The sequence below is a fragment of the Thalassophryne amazonica genome, chromosome 16, assembly GCF_902500255.1.
Source record: "Thalassophryne amazonica chromosome 16, fThaAma1.1, whole genome shotgun sequence".
Classification (NCBI taxonomy): Eukaryota; Metazoa; Chordata; class Actinopteri; order Batrachoidiformes; family Batrachoididae; genus Thalassophryne; species Thalassophryne amazonica.
In genome coordinates, this window is record NC_047118.1 from 75,007,010 (window position 1) to 75,019,222 (window position 12,213).

The 12,213-nt window shown below is 37.9% G+C and overlaps 1 protein-coding gene and 1 long non-coding RNA gene across 2 annotated transcripts in view; one reads left to right on the top strand and one right to left on the bottom strand.

The window, feature by feature from the left end:
• Window positions 1-1,215: 1,215 nt before the first annotated feature.
• Window positions 1,216-11,717, top strand: LOC117528354. The gene is made up of 2 exons (XR_004565742.1): window positions 1,216-1,574; window positions 11,106-11,717. It is a non-coding gene; the product is annotated as an uncharacterized LOC117528354 (long non-coding RNA).
• sgf29 (SAGA complex associated factor 29) overlaps window positions 10,744-12,213 on the bottom strand; it is a 33,716-nt gene continuing 32,246 nt past the window's right edge. Inside the window, exon 10 of the mRNA XM_034190982.1 lies at window positions 10,744-12,114. Within this exon, the coding sequence (XP_034046873.1) occupies window positions 11,998-12,114 (117 nt within the window). The 3' untranslated portion in view covers window positions 10,744-11,997. The remainder of the gene's footprint in view (window positions 12,115-12,213) is intronic.

Sequence of the window (12,213 nt, forward strand, 5' to 3'; positions counted from 1 at the left end):
TACATGTTCTCTTCGGGCAGTCATTATCTCATTGGAACGGCACCAAACAAAAGTTCCAGCATCATCACCTTGCCCAATGCAGATTCGAGATTCATCACTGAATATGACTTTCATCCAGTCATCCACAGTCCACGAGTGCTTTTCCTTAGCCCATTGTAACCTTGTTTTTTTTTCTGTTTAGGTGTTAATGATGGCTTTCGTTTAGCTTTTCTGTATGTAAATCCCATTTCCTTTAGGTGGTTTCTTACAGTTCGGTCACAGACGTTGACTCCAGTTTCCTCCCATTCGTTCCTCATTTGTTTTGTTGTGCATTTTTCGATTTTTGAGACATATTGTTTTAAGTTTTCTGTCTTGACGCTTTGATGTCTTCCTTGGTCTACCAGTATGTTTACCTTTAACAACCATCCCATGTTGTTTGTATTTGGTCCAGAGTTTAGACACAGCTGACTGTGAATAACCAACATCTTTTGCAACACTGCATGATGATCAAGAGTTTGATAATCCTCTCCTTTGTTTCAATTGACATCTCTCGTGTTGGAGCCATGATTCATGTCAGTCCACTTGGTGCAACAGCTCTCCAAGGTGTGTTCACTCCTTTGTAGATGCAGACTAACGAGCAGATCTGATATGATGCGGGTATTAGTTTTGGGGATGAAAATTTACAGGGTGATTCCATAATATTTTCCTCAGAATTGAGTGATTCCATATTTTTTTCCTCTGCTTGGTCTAAAAAAGTAACCGTTACTGACTGCCACAATCTTTTTTTCTTGATTTCTTATAGTGTTTCTTAAAGCCAGAAAGTTGCCATTTGAAATGACTTTAGTTTTGTGTCATGTCTGTGATCTGCTTTTTTTCTACAAAATTAAACAACTGAATGAACATCCTCAGAAGCTGGTGATTCCATAATTTTTGCCAGGGGTTGTATATATTTTCCCCTGATAAAAGCTTCCAATGCATTCTAAACTGTGGCCAATCTTTCTGTTTTCCCTATATTTAAGTCTAAAAAGGATATCTTGTCCTCCCAAAGTCTTGTAGCAAACTGTTGGTCTTGTAAAATGCGTGTGTTCAATCTCCATGTTCCCCTCTTTATGTTTTTCTGCATGTAAGTCTGTGTAATTTCTACTTGAGCACAATCTGTTGTTCTTACTCCCATCACAGAACCTGTAAAAAGGTCCACAACTGGATTTGAGATTACGAAAAACAAGAATACACTGTGTCACCAAAGTCTTTATGTCAACAGATCACACATAAAAAAAAAAACACTTTTTGCATAAATGTCAATACTGAACATGGAACATGCATAAATGAAACAGGCATCTGTAGCTACAATTCTTTTAATGGCCACTAGATGGTGAACCAATAATAGACATGGCCAAACAAAAGTTTAAAACAACAACAACAACAATAACATACATTTAGAGTTTTTTGGTTTTGAACAGTTAAAATATGTTACTGTGACTTGACATCCTAATTTTGACTTAAGATCTTTTTGGATTTGTAGCTGCGTGCTGAAAGAATAATTACTTCTCTGAATTAAAATTATTAAACTGTTGAAGACATGATCAGAACAAAAGGTTAGCATTTCACAGCCTCGGGACGCCGAAGCTGCTAACTTTTCAGTACACATTTTCAGCAACAATGCAGTTTACTTTTCAGAAAATACATGCTCGACGAACAGACAATTTGAAGCCAAGAGCCGGGCAGAAATTTGTGGCTACCCGGCTTAGAAGACTGTGGAAGAGAGCTCTCTCAAACAGCTCGACTTCAGAAACCTCCCCCCTCCCCTCCTCATGCTCGGCAGCAAACAAAGCAGAAAGCAAACAACAGCAGCAGTCGAGAGGTTTCACAGTGGCTCCTCTCCAGTATCAGAAACGTCGCAGGTTGTATCAGTATTTTCCGGGACTTGAATTAATTCGGTATCGGAAGCCGATCCTGATACTGGATTGGATCAGTCGCATCCTTAGTCTGGACATGCACATTAAGAGACAATTTCTCTATGTTGTTTACGCACCCTACAGCAGGTCTGTAAACAACCATTTCTGCAGAGTAAAGTGACTAACTGGGACTCCTGTCTTGTTGCGAGAAAGAAACGAGAATCGTCCTCAGTTCCATTGCTCCAAACGCTGCGCCGCTCTCTGCTGAATATAGAGTCCCGTCAGAATTAATAATTTTAAAATGACGTCGTTTAAATCAAATGACACCTCTTTTCAAACACTGTAATACAAACAATAAACTGCAATCGATCAAAATGTTTTTTCCTCCCAAAACGAGACATCCTGTGCTGATGTGCAGCTGCACAAGACTGTACGGCTGCAGACCTGCAGACTCCAGCAGCCAGCTGAGTTCAGCTCAGATGTATGGAGAGACATTCATGCCATTAATGTCTGAAAGGAAATGCTTTTGACAAGAACTACAGATTTTGTTTATTTATTTCCAGCGATCAAGGATCCACCATGTAGAGTTTATTTATGCCCAGAGATCAAGGATCCAGTGACCAATTTCATATTTATTTAAGACTCAATAAAATGTTGACATAGAAAACCTATAAAGCCTATTTGTAGTACAAGTATAAGGGAGTCGATAAGGAATCAGGTCGATAGATAAAATCTTATCAATACCCATCCCTTGCGGATGCCGATTACAAATGGATCAGAAAAGTCCACAAATTTACAACACGGAGTCGGAAAAAGAGGAAACTGTACAGCTTACCTTTGATTTGGAGGTGATGATTGTAGCAAGAAAAGCTTGTTGAGGGACAGTTTAGTCCAGAATAAAGCATAATCCAGCAATGGAGAACTTCAAAACTGTCATGCACGCTGTTTTAATGTTACAGAGCTGCAGAAGCGTAAATCAAGCTTTAAATTAAATAAATCATCATAAATTGTAAATTTATGTAAATATGGTAGCTTAAATATTTATTTTGATATATTTTGATAGTACCTGTACCTGGAAGTGTCGCTGTATGTGGTTAAACGTAAAAAAAAAAAAAAGAGCTGAATGTTCTGAGTAGTGTGCCTAGAAAGAGAGAGTGGCATCAGCTCAGAATATGGAGCCATTTTGGGCCTAACTGCACTGAACTACTGAATGAACTTTTAATGTTTCCAACATTTTTTTAAAACCATTTACATAAATCTAATCATAAATTTACAATTTATGATGATTTATATAATTAATTTAAAGCCTGATTTATGCAGCTGCAGCTCTGTGACTCTGTGTTATGCGATGAGGGGTGTGACAGTTTTAAAGTTCTCAGTCTCAGGATTATGCTTTATTATGGACTAATATGACCCTCAACAATCTTTTCTTTCTACAATCATCACCTCCAAATAAAAGGTAAGGTGCAAATTTTCCTCTTTTATCGGCTTTGTGCTGTAAATGTGCGGACTTTTCTTTTTAATCAATGTGCACTGTAAAAAATATTAAAATATGATGGCAGACGAACGATTGAAAGCTGCAAAGTGTCACAGCCAGCTGTGATTTGACACTTTGCTCCGAGTCTGAGCATGGTGTGAAAAAAATAAATGGTCAGACTTTTAATCACGGAAATGACTCCAGTCCCACATGAGACACATTCAATGGAAATACACTGCGATCGGACAGGACATTTTAACCGATGTGAGCGAAAAATCTGCTGTACAAAATCTGTTATATACAGTATTTATTACATAGTAAACAATACAAAAACTTTGGGACTTTTTTTTTGTCCGGTGACTGCGAATATCTGGTTTATATGATGATGTTTAGGTGAGTTTTACTGTACATGGGACTGACAATAAATTTATCTTGCAAAGCTTTGACGATGAAGTCGCTTCCATCCCACACAGTTGACCTTATTTTCCCAAATTTTTCTTCTGTTCAGAGCTGAAGGAAATCTGTACATCTTGAAGCCCTTGCTGTGTCTATTTGTGCCTCCAAATGCACAATTTTCAGCGTACAAATAAATAAAATAGCTGGATTTACATGCAGATAGATTAACAGCAAACGCTATTATGAACCCAAGATGGCACCAGGAGTCACGTGATTGATTTTTTTTTCGACTCGTCATGTCGCCACTCTCTGTCTAGGCACACTAATAGTGGAGCAGATAAGTGAAACAATCCTTCATTTGGTGATACAAGCATCAGATTTGGCATGAATGTTTTTCATAAATCAGTGTTTGAGAAAAAAGTGCAGGCCACTTGAAAAGCCAATATGGTGGCCAGGTAGAGGTCAATGAAGAATTACACAGGGGTCAAAATTTTAAAATGCTCCAATCATATTGAAGGCTATACCACATTATGTATCTGATCACAAAGATTCCAAAAAGGTATAGTTTGGACTATCTATGACTGAATGTTATGGAGTTATGGGGTAAAAACAGCAAGAATGGTGGCAAAGGTCAGTTTCAGTTTGTACAGGAGTCAAAAGTTAAACTTGTTCCAATTTTGGTAAAAGGTGGTGCAAATTATTGGTTGAGCTAATAGGATTAATAAATGGAATATTTTTGACTGTGTTGTATGCTTGGTCTGCAAAGTACATCTCAAACAATGTCGACGTCCATTGGATTCTATGGCATGTGACATATGTTACCCTCTAATGTGACATGGTGCAAACTATTCCTTTTGAAACCCTATTAACCAATAATTTGCATCACATTTTACAAAGATTGGAGCAACTTTAACTTTTGACCCCTGTACAAACTGAAATTGATCTTTCTCACCATTCTTGCTGTTTTTACTCTATAACATTCATAGATAATCCAAACTATATCTTTTTGGAATATTTATGCTCAGACAAATCATGTGTTATACTTTTCAATATAATTGGAGCATTTTTAAATTTTGACCCTTGTGTAATTCTTCTTTGACCCCTACCTGGCCGCCATATTGGCTTTTCAAGTGGCCTGCACTTTTTTCTCAAACACTAATTTATGAAGAACATTCATGCCAAATCTGATGCTTGTATAACCAAGTGAACAATTATAGCCAAAAATCAAACGTATCTGCTCCACTATAAGGGACTCTACGTGGGGTCACCTGAGTGAGAGGGTGTTGAAAAACCTGAGACCCTTGATGATCTCAGGTAGAGGTGGGCAATAACGGGAATTTTGGTATTAATCCAATACCAAGTAAATACAGGCCCAGTATCGCCGATATCGATACAGAAAATTTTTCATATTTAAGCTTCATAGATCCAAAGAATCCAAAAGACCTAGGATAGAATTTCGCCAAACATTGTACGTGACAACAAAATACTTTATTATCACAATCAACATTTTTGTTTAAAAAATATCACTCAACACAACTTAAAACAAAATCTCCTGAGGTAGAGGGCTGACAAACCACAATACAAGGGCGTGCTGCTCCGTGCTGTGTGACACAGCGCAGCGCTGCTGACTTTGATGAATCTGCATGCACAGCAGTCAGTGCGTGTGGGAGAAGAAAAAAGCTTGAGTATCGATCTTTTCACACGAGGATCGTTCAATATCAATACCAGCGTTGGTATCGATATTAGGATCGATCCGCCCACCTCTAATCTCAGGAACGTCACTGATGATGTGTTCCACACTGCATCTGTGGAAGTATCTTTCATTATACATGTTTCAGCTTCTTAAGTACAGTTATTTGATAGTGTTCCTTTAAATTTGAGATAAACTAGTTTCATATGATTTTAAACCAATGTCTTATTCTGAAGTATTGAGCTATCAGTTATTTGTTGATATTCAGTTTAGCATGAAAAAAAAAGGTTTACAATGTAGAAACATCCACCACAATGTTAGAACACCTAACACCAGCTTCGCTTCATTTCTATAAAATCCAAAAATATTGAGTTTCTAAACAACCTCTTTTTCTGCCTGCTACCAGCGCTTGTCAAGTTATCGTTTTTGGCGCAATTCAGCAGCAGGTTTTGCTGTTTGGTAGCGACATTTATTTCTATTTGCGTGAAATCAGCGTGACTGCAATTGCATTTTATTTCTGGAGCCCGACGATCGACCAAGAAATGAGGAAAAGATCACAGCACTGACGTCATCACGTCCGCTCAGCTGAAATGCGTATAATGATTGAAAATCCCAAAATTTTCATTACATTCTGCGATCATTTTATCGCCGTTAGTGACTAGCGGACAACGGTGGAAGGTTTGTTTTGAAACGCGTCAGACAAAACAGTTGACGTAAGATCCCATTGTGTAGCCAAGTTAGCGACTTAAGTCGGTTCTCTGGGGCGTCGCGTTTTAATGTTCCAAATTTTCATGTAGCGCGTCGACATAAAATAATGTCACACCGAATTGCTTACAACAACTATGATCGAATAAAGAAGTTTAGGATAAGAAAACTACTCACCAGTTCAGCCATAACCGTTTATCTCCGCGTAACTACGCTGCTGCGTTCAAGGACTGTAAGATAGATGAGATAGTCCGGTGTTGCCTTAAAGTACAGTGGGACATACTCTCCTTCTGTATTAACGGACTGTGGGATATATCTTTAAAGCAACATGGTCGTGTCCATAACTCTCATTCCACTAGCAAGACCTGTCAGTGGTGTATGCTTGCATGTAAAAATAAAAAAATATTAATGACAATAATAATGATCTTTATTTTATTGAGGGTTTACAGTTAAGAGTAGAATGTAGATTGACAACAACCAGTTTAAGTAACACTAATCTTAAACCTAGCCCTCATTTTGTGGAGGCTATATACAATATGAAATGGATGATTACATATTAAAATTGAACATGCAATTTACAATAAGATATGCACAATATACCTACAGTATTAATATAAATGTATAAAAACATGGTAGTTGCAGTATATAAGATTAAACATTTTATTCTAAAACTGACATAGGTAGACATATAAAACTGATAGGTTTTTGTTGTAAAATCTTCGAGTCTTAGCTGTTCTAATATTGACAGGAAGATAACTGCATAATACAGCAGTATATGGTGAAGCTTCTCGTGTCAGAGTATTAAAAGACACTGTAGCCCTATTCTTAGCCCTTTCTTACAGGATGTATGATATTTAAATAATTTTTTACACCAGTGTAATCCTTAGGGATATAGTAAGTCCTCTTAAATATTTTGTGATGCAGAATGCAGACTAGATCTAGAAGTGTGACACATTTTCGCTTTGACACCTTGCCACGCTCTTTTCATTGCATGATGAAATCGATTAGTGTACTGTAAAGAAGACATCTTCTGCTTCAAAAAAAAAAAAAGAAAAAATCATCAAAATCGGACAAATTTGCCAGGAGTTATGACATCTTGAATGCAGTATGTTTGTTTATACAAGTAGTTCCAAGTTTTGCCACCAGTCTTGCTGTGCAAATAGTGAAATGGGAGTTATGGACACGGCCGCCGTGCGAATAGCCGTTTCCTAGATTCATACAGAAACTTAGCGGTTTTTGGAGTGTTTTCCACCATGTTGGATTTTGATAGCTGTCACCTCTGCTTCCCAACATCCCTCTGCAACTTGTTAGCCCCACTCATGCTAATAGTCAGTTGTGTGTCCTTTTTTCTGAAAAAACAGCCTGCAGTCATTTGTTGTAATTATCAACAAGTCTTAGACATGACTCCTGAGGAATCCCAGCCCATTCTTCTTTTGTCGTGAGCTTGAGAGATTCACCAAAGAAGAATGGGCTGGGATTCCTCAGGAGTCATGTCTAAGACTTGTTGATAATTACAACAAATGACTGCAGACTGTTATTCAGCAAAAAGAACACACTTCTTCAGCTCAGCCTACAAACTTAACAGAATTCAAGTCAGGGCTTTGTGCAGGCCAGTCATTATGATGCTCTGGGGGTAGTTCCTCACCAGGAGTGACGTATGTTTTGGGTCGTTGCCGTGTTGGAAGGCAAAGCTACGACTCAGACCCTGTTTTGCTGCTTGAAGTTTTCTTTCAAAATTTTCACATATCCTTCTTTGTTCATGATTCCTTCCATCTGAGATTTTCCGTTCCAGATGCACTGAAGCATCTCCATAGCATAATAGTCCTACCGCCGTGTTTCACTGTGGGGGCGGTGTTCTTGGTTTATATGCCTCTTCCTTCTTTTTCCAAACATAAGCAACATCTCTGTAAACAAAGAGCTCTTGTTTTGTCTCATCTGACCAAAGGGCACATTTCCAGTATGTTTCTTCAGGTTGTCCTTAGCATACTTTTAATCTTTTTTTTTCTTGGTCCGCAACCTCAGTCCATTCTCCATCCAGGGCTCTTAGTGCAACAGATAACTGAAACAATCCTTCAAATGGTGATACAAGGGCCAAATTCGGCACAAATGCTCCTTGAACATTACTCTTGAAAAACCTGACTGGCTACTTGAATTTTCAAAAGGCAGCCACGGTAGGGGTCAATTTCAGAATTACACAGGGGTCAAATTTAAAAATGCTCCGGTCATACTGAAAACTGTATCTCACTGTCTGATCATATTGATTCCAAAAAGGTATAGTTTGACTATCTATGACTGAATGTTCTGGTGTTATGGGGTAAAAACAGCAAAAATGGTGACAAAGGTCAATTTCACTTTGTACAGGGGTCAAAAGTTAAAGTTGCTCCAATTTTGGTAAACAGTGATACAAGTTATTGGTTGTGCTAATAGGATTAATAAATGGAATAGCTCTGTGTTGAATGCTTAGTCTCCAAAGTAAAAGGTCAAGCAATGTCTATGTCCATTGGATTCTATGACATGTGACATGTTACCCCGTATTTGTGATTAACTAAGCATGACAGATGGTGCAAACTATTCCTTTTTAAAATGCTATTAACTCAACCAATAATTTGCAGTAATTCCTGATTGCATTGATTCCTGATGTTGTCTTGCCAGTAGTCTTCCACCTCAAAGAAATTTAAGTCTAAACAGTGTGTCATGCTTTTTAAAAATTGTACATTTCATGTAGATCAAATTTTCTTTGATGTATTTTCCCAACCCTTGCCTCTGCATGTTGTTTAGGTAAATCTTTGTCCATCACATTGATTTCCTTTTCTCTGTTTGTTTTTTTCCTTCCATGATCTGTATGCTACAACCCCTGGCAAAAATTATGGAATCACCAGCCTCGGAGGATGTTCATTCAGTTGTTTAATTTTGTAGAAAAAAGCAGATCACAGACATGACACAAAACTAAAGTCATTTCAAATGACAACTTTCTGGCTTTAAGAAACACTATAAGAAATCAAGGAAAAAGATTGTGGCAGTCAGTAATGGTTACTTTTTTAGACCAAGCAGAGGAAAAAAATATGGAATCACTCAATTCTGAGGAAAGAATTATGAAATCACCCTGTAAATTTTCATCCCCCAAACTAACACCTGCATCAAATCAGATCTACTCGTTGACACTGACCCTATGCCATGACATTGACCCTGTGTGTCTTTTTACAAGGAATGTTTTCGCAGTTTTTGCTCTATGGCAAGATGCATTATCATCTTGAAACATCCCCAAACATCCTTTCAATTGTCCAAAATATCAACGTAAACTTGTGCATTTATTGATGATGTAATGACAGCCATCTCCCCAGTGCCTTTACCTGACATGCAGCCCCATATCATCAATGACTGTGGAAATTTACATGTTCTCTTCAGGCAGTCATTATCTCATTGGAACGGCACCAAACAAAAGTTCCAGCATCATCACCTTGCCCAATGCAGATTCGAGATTCATCACTGAATATGACTTTCATCCAGTCATCCACAGTCCACGAGTGCTTTTCCTTAGCCCATTGTAACCTTGTTTTTTTTTCTGTTTAGGTGTTAATGATGGCTTTCGTTTAGCTTTTCTGTATGTAAATCCCATTTCCTTTAGGTGGTTTCTTACAGTTCGGTCACAGACGTTGACTCCAGTTTCCTCCCATTCGTTCCTCATTTGTTTTGTTGTGCATTTTTCGATTTTTGAGACATATTGTTTTAAGTTTTCTGTCTTGACGCTTTGATGTCTTCCTTGGTCTACCAGTATGTTTACCTTTAACAACCATCCCATGTTGTTTGTATTTGGTCCAGAGTTTAGACACAGCTGACTGTGAATAACCAACATCTTTTGCAACACTGCATGATGATCAAGAGTTTGATAATCCTCTCCTTTGTTTCAATTGACATCTCTCGTGTTGGAGCCATGATTCATGTCAGTCCACTTGGTGCAACAGCTCTCCAAGGTGTGTTCACTCCTTTGTAGATGCAGACTAACGAGCAGATCTGATATGATGCGGGTATTAGTTTTGGGGATGAAAATTTACAGGGTGATTCCATAATATTTTCCTCAGAATTGAGTGATTCCATATTTTTTTCCTCTGCTTGGTCTAAAAAAGTAACCGTTACTGACTGCCACAATCTTTTTTTCTTGATTTCTTATAGTGTTTCTTAAAGCCAGAAAGTTGCCATTTGAAATGACTTTAGTTTTGTGTCATGTCTGTGATCTGCTTTTTTTCTACAAAATTAAACAACTGAATGAACATCCTCAGAAGCTGGTGATTCCATAATTTTTGCCAGGGGTTGTATATATTTTCCCCTGATAAAAGCTTCCAATGCATTCTAAACTGTGGCCAATCTTTCTGTTTTCCCTATATTTAAGTCTAAAAAGGATATCTTGTCCTCCCAAAGTCTTGTAGCAAACTGTTGGTCTTGTAAAATGCGTGTGTTCAATCTCCATGTTCCCCTCTTTATGTTTTTCTGCATGTAAGTCTGTGTAATTTCTACTTGAGCACAATCTGTTGTTCTTACTCCCATCACAGAACCTGTAAAAAGGTCCACAACTGGATTTGAGATTACGAAAAACAAGAATACACTGTGTCACCAAAGTCTTTATGTCAACAGATCACACATAAAAAAAAAAACACTTTTTGCATAAATGTCAATACTGAACATGGAACATGCATAAATGAAACAGGCATCTGTAGCTACAATTCTTTTAATGGCCACTAGATGGTGAACCAATAATAGACATGGCCAAACAAAAGTTTAAAACAACAACAACAACAATAACATACATTTAGAGTTTTTTGGTTTTGAACAGTTAAAATATGTTACTGTGACTTGACATCCTAATTTTGACTTAAGATCTTTTTGGATTTGTAGCTGCGTGCTGAAAGAATAATTACTTCTCTGAATTAAAATTATTAAACTGTTGAAGACATGATCAGAACAAAAGGTTAGAAAAATACATATTTAAAAAAAAAACTATTTGCGTGGCATGGTGTCTTAGCGGGTAGCACTGTTGCCTCACAGCAAGAAGGTCCTGGGTTTGCGTTCAACCTGGTCCTTTGTGTTGAGTTTGAATGTTCTCCCTGTGTTCCTGTGGGTTCCCTTTGGGTGCTCCAACTTCCTTCCAAAGACATGCAAGTTAGGTGAATTGGTATCTTAAAAAAAAAAAAATGACCATAGCTGTGCAGGCAAGGATGTATTCTGCTTCTTGCCCTACGTCTGCTGGGATATATCAGTGGGCTCCAGCCCACTGTGACTCTAGACAGGAGTAAGCGGGTACAGAAAATGAATATAGTCTAAATTTTCACCAGAAACCAGATCTCTCTATTTTGTCTTCACGACATGTTTAGGTGTTGGTCTGTTAAACGGTTTAGTTAAAAACGATTTCATGATCTGAATATATGTGCCTGATTGATGGTTCACATTTTGCAGGAATGTTGTGAGCTGCGCGCCGCCACAGCACGCCCTCCACATTCAAAGAAAAAAAAAAGTTCAGATATAGACCTCAGAAATAAAATCTCCTACAGTGCCACCTATAGTAATGGTGTTGAAGTATAATTACTATGAATACTGTAGTTAGAAAAGAACATCAAGAACTGGAACGGTCATACACGTGGACGATTTGTTTCAGAAACAGCTGAAGAATGAAACAAGCGTCTGTCCCACCTTAGGTTCCACCCCAATAAATTATTTTGATTATTATTATTTTTTAATTGTAATCACAGTGAATTCTACGTGCCATTTCAACCTGACAAATATTTCTACGTAATTTATAATAAAAATGGAAAGAGTCCTTTCAAGATTCAGGTTGTGTTTTGGGCTTTGTGTTCAGTCCTCAATCACTTCTTCTTGTTCTCCTTGCAGGCAACCACGTAGCGTTGTGCCACGTTGAGCGGCGGGGAGTAACCATCAGCGTATGACGTGTCCTCAAACAGCACGGAGTAATCGTCTTGAGGCTGTGAACAGATGCTGTGATGAGAAACGCTCATCTGAAGACACTGACCGTGCTGTCTGTATTTTTTAATGATGGATGCAAATGAAGTCCAAGAGATATT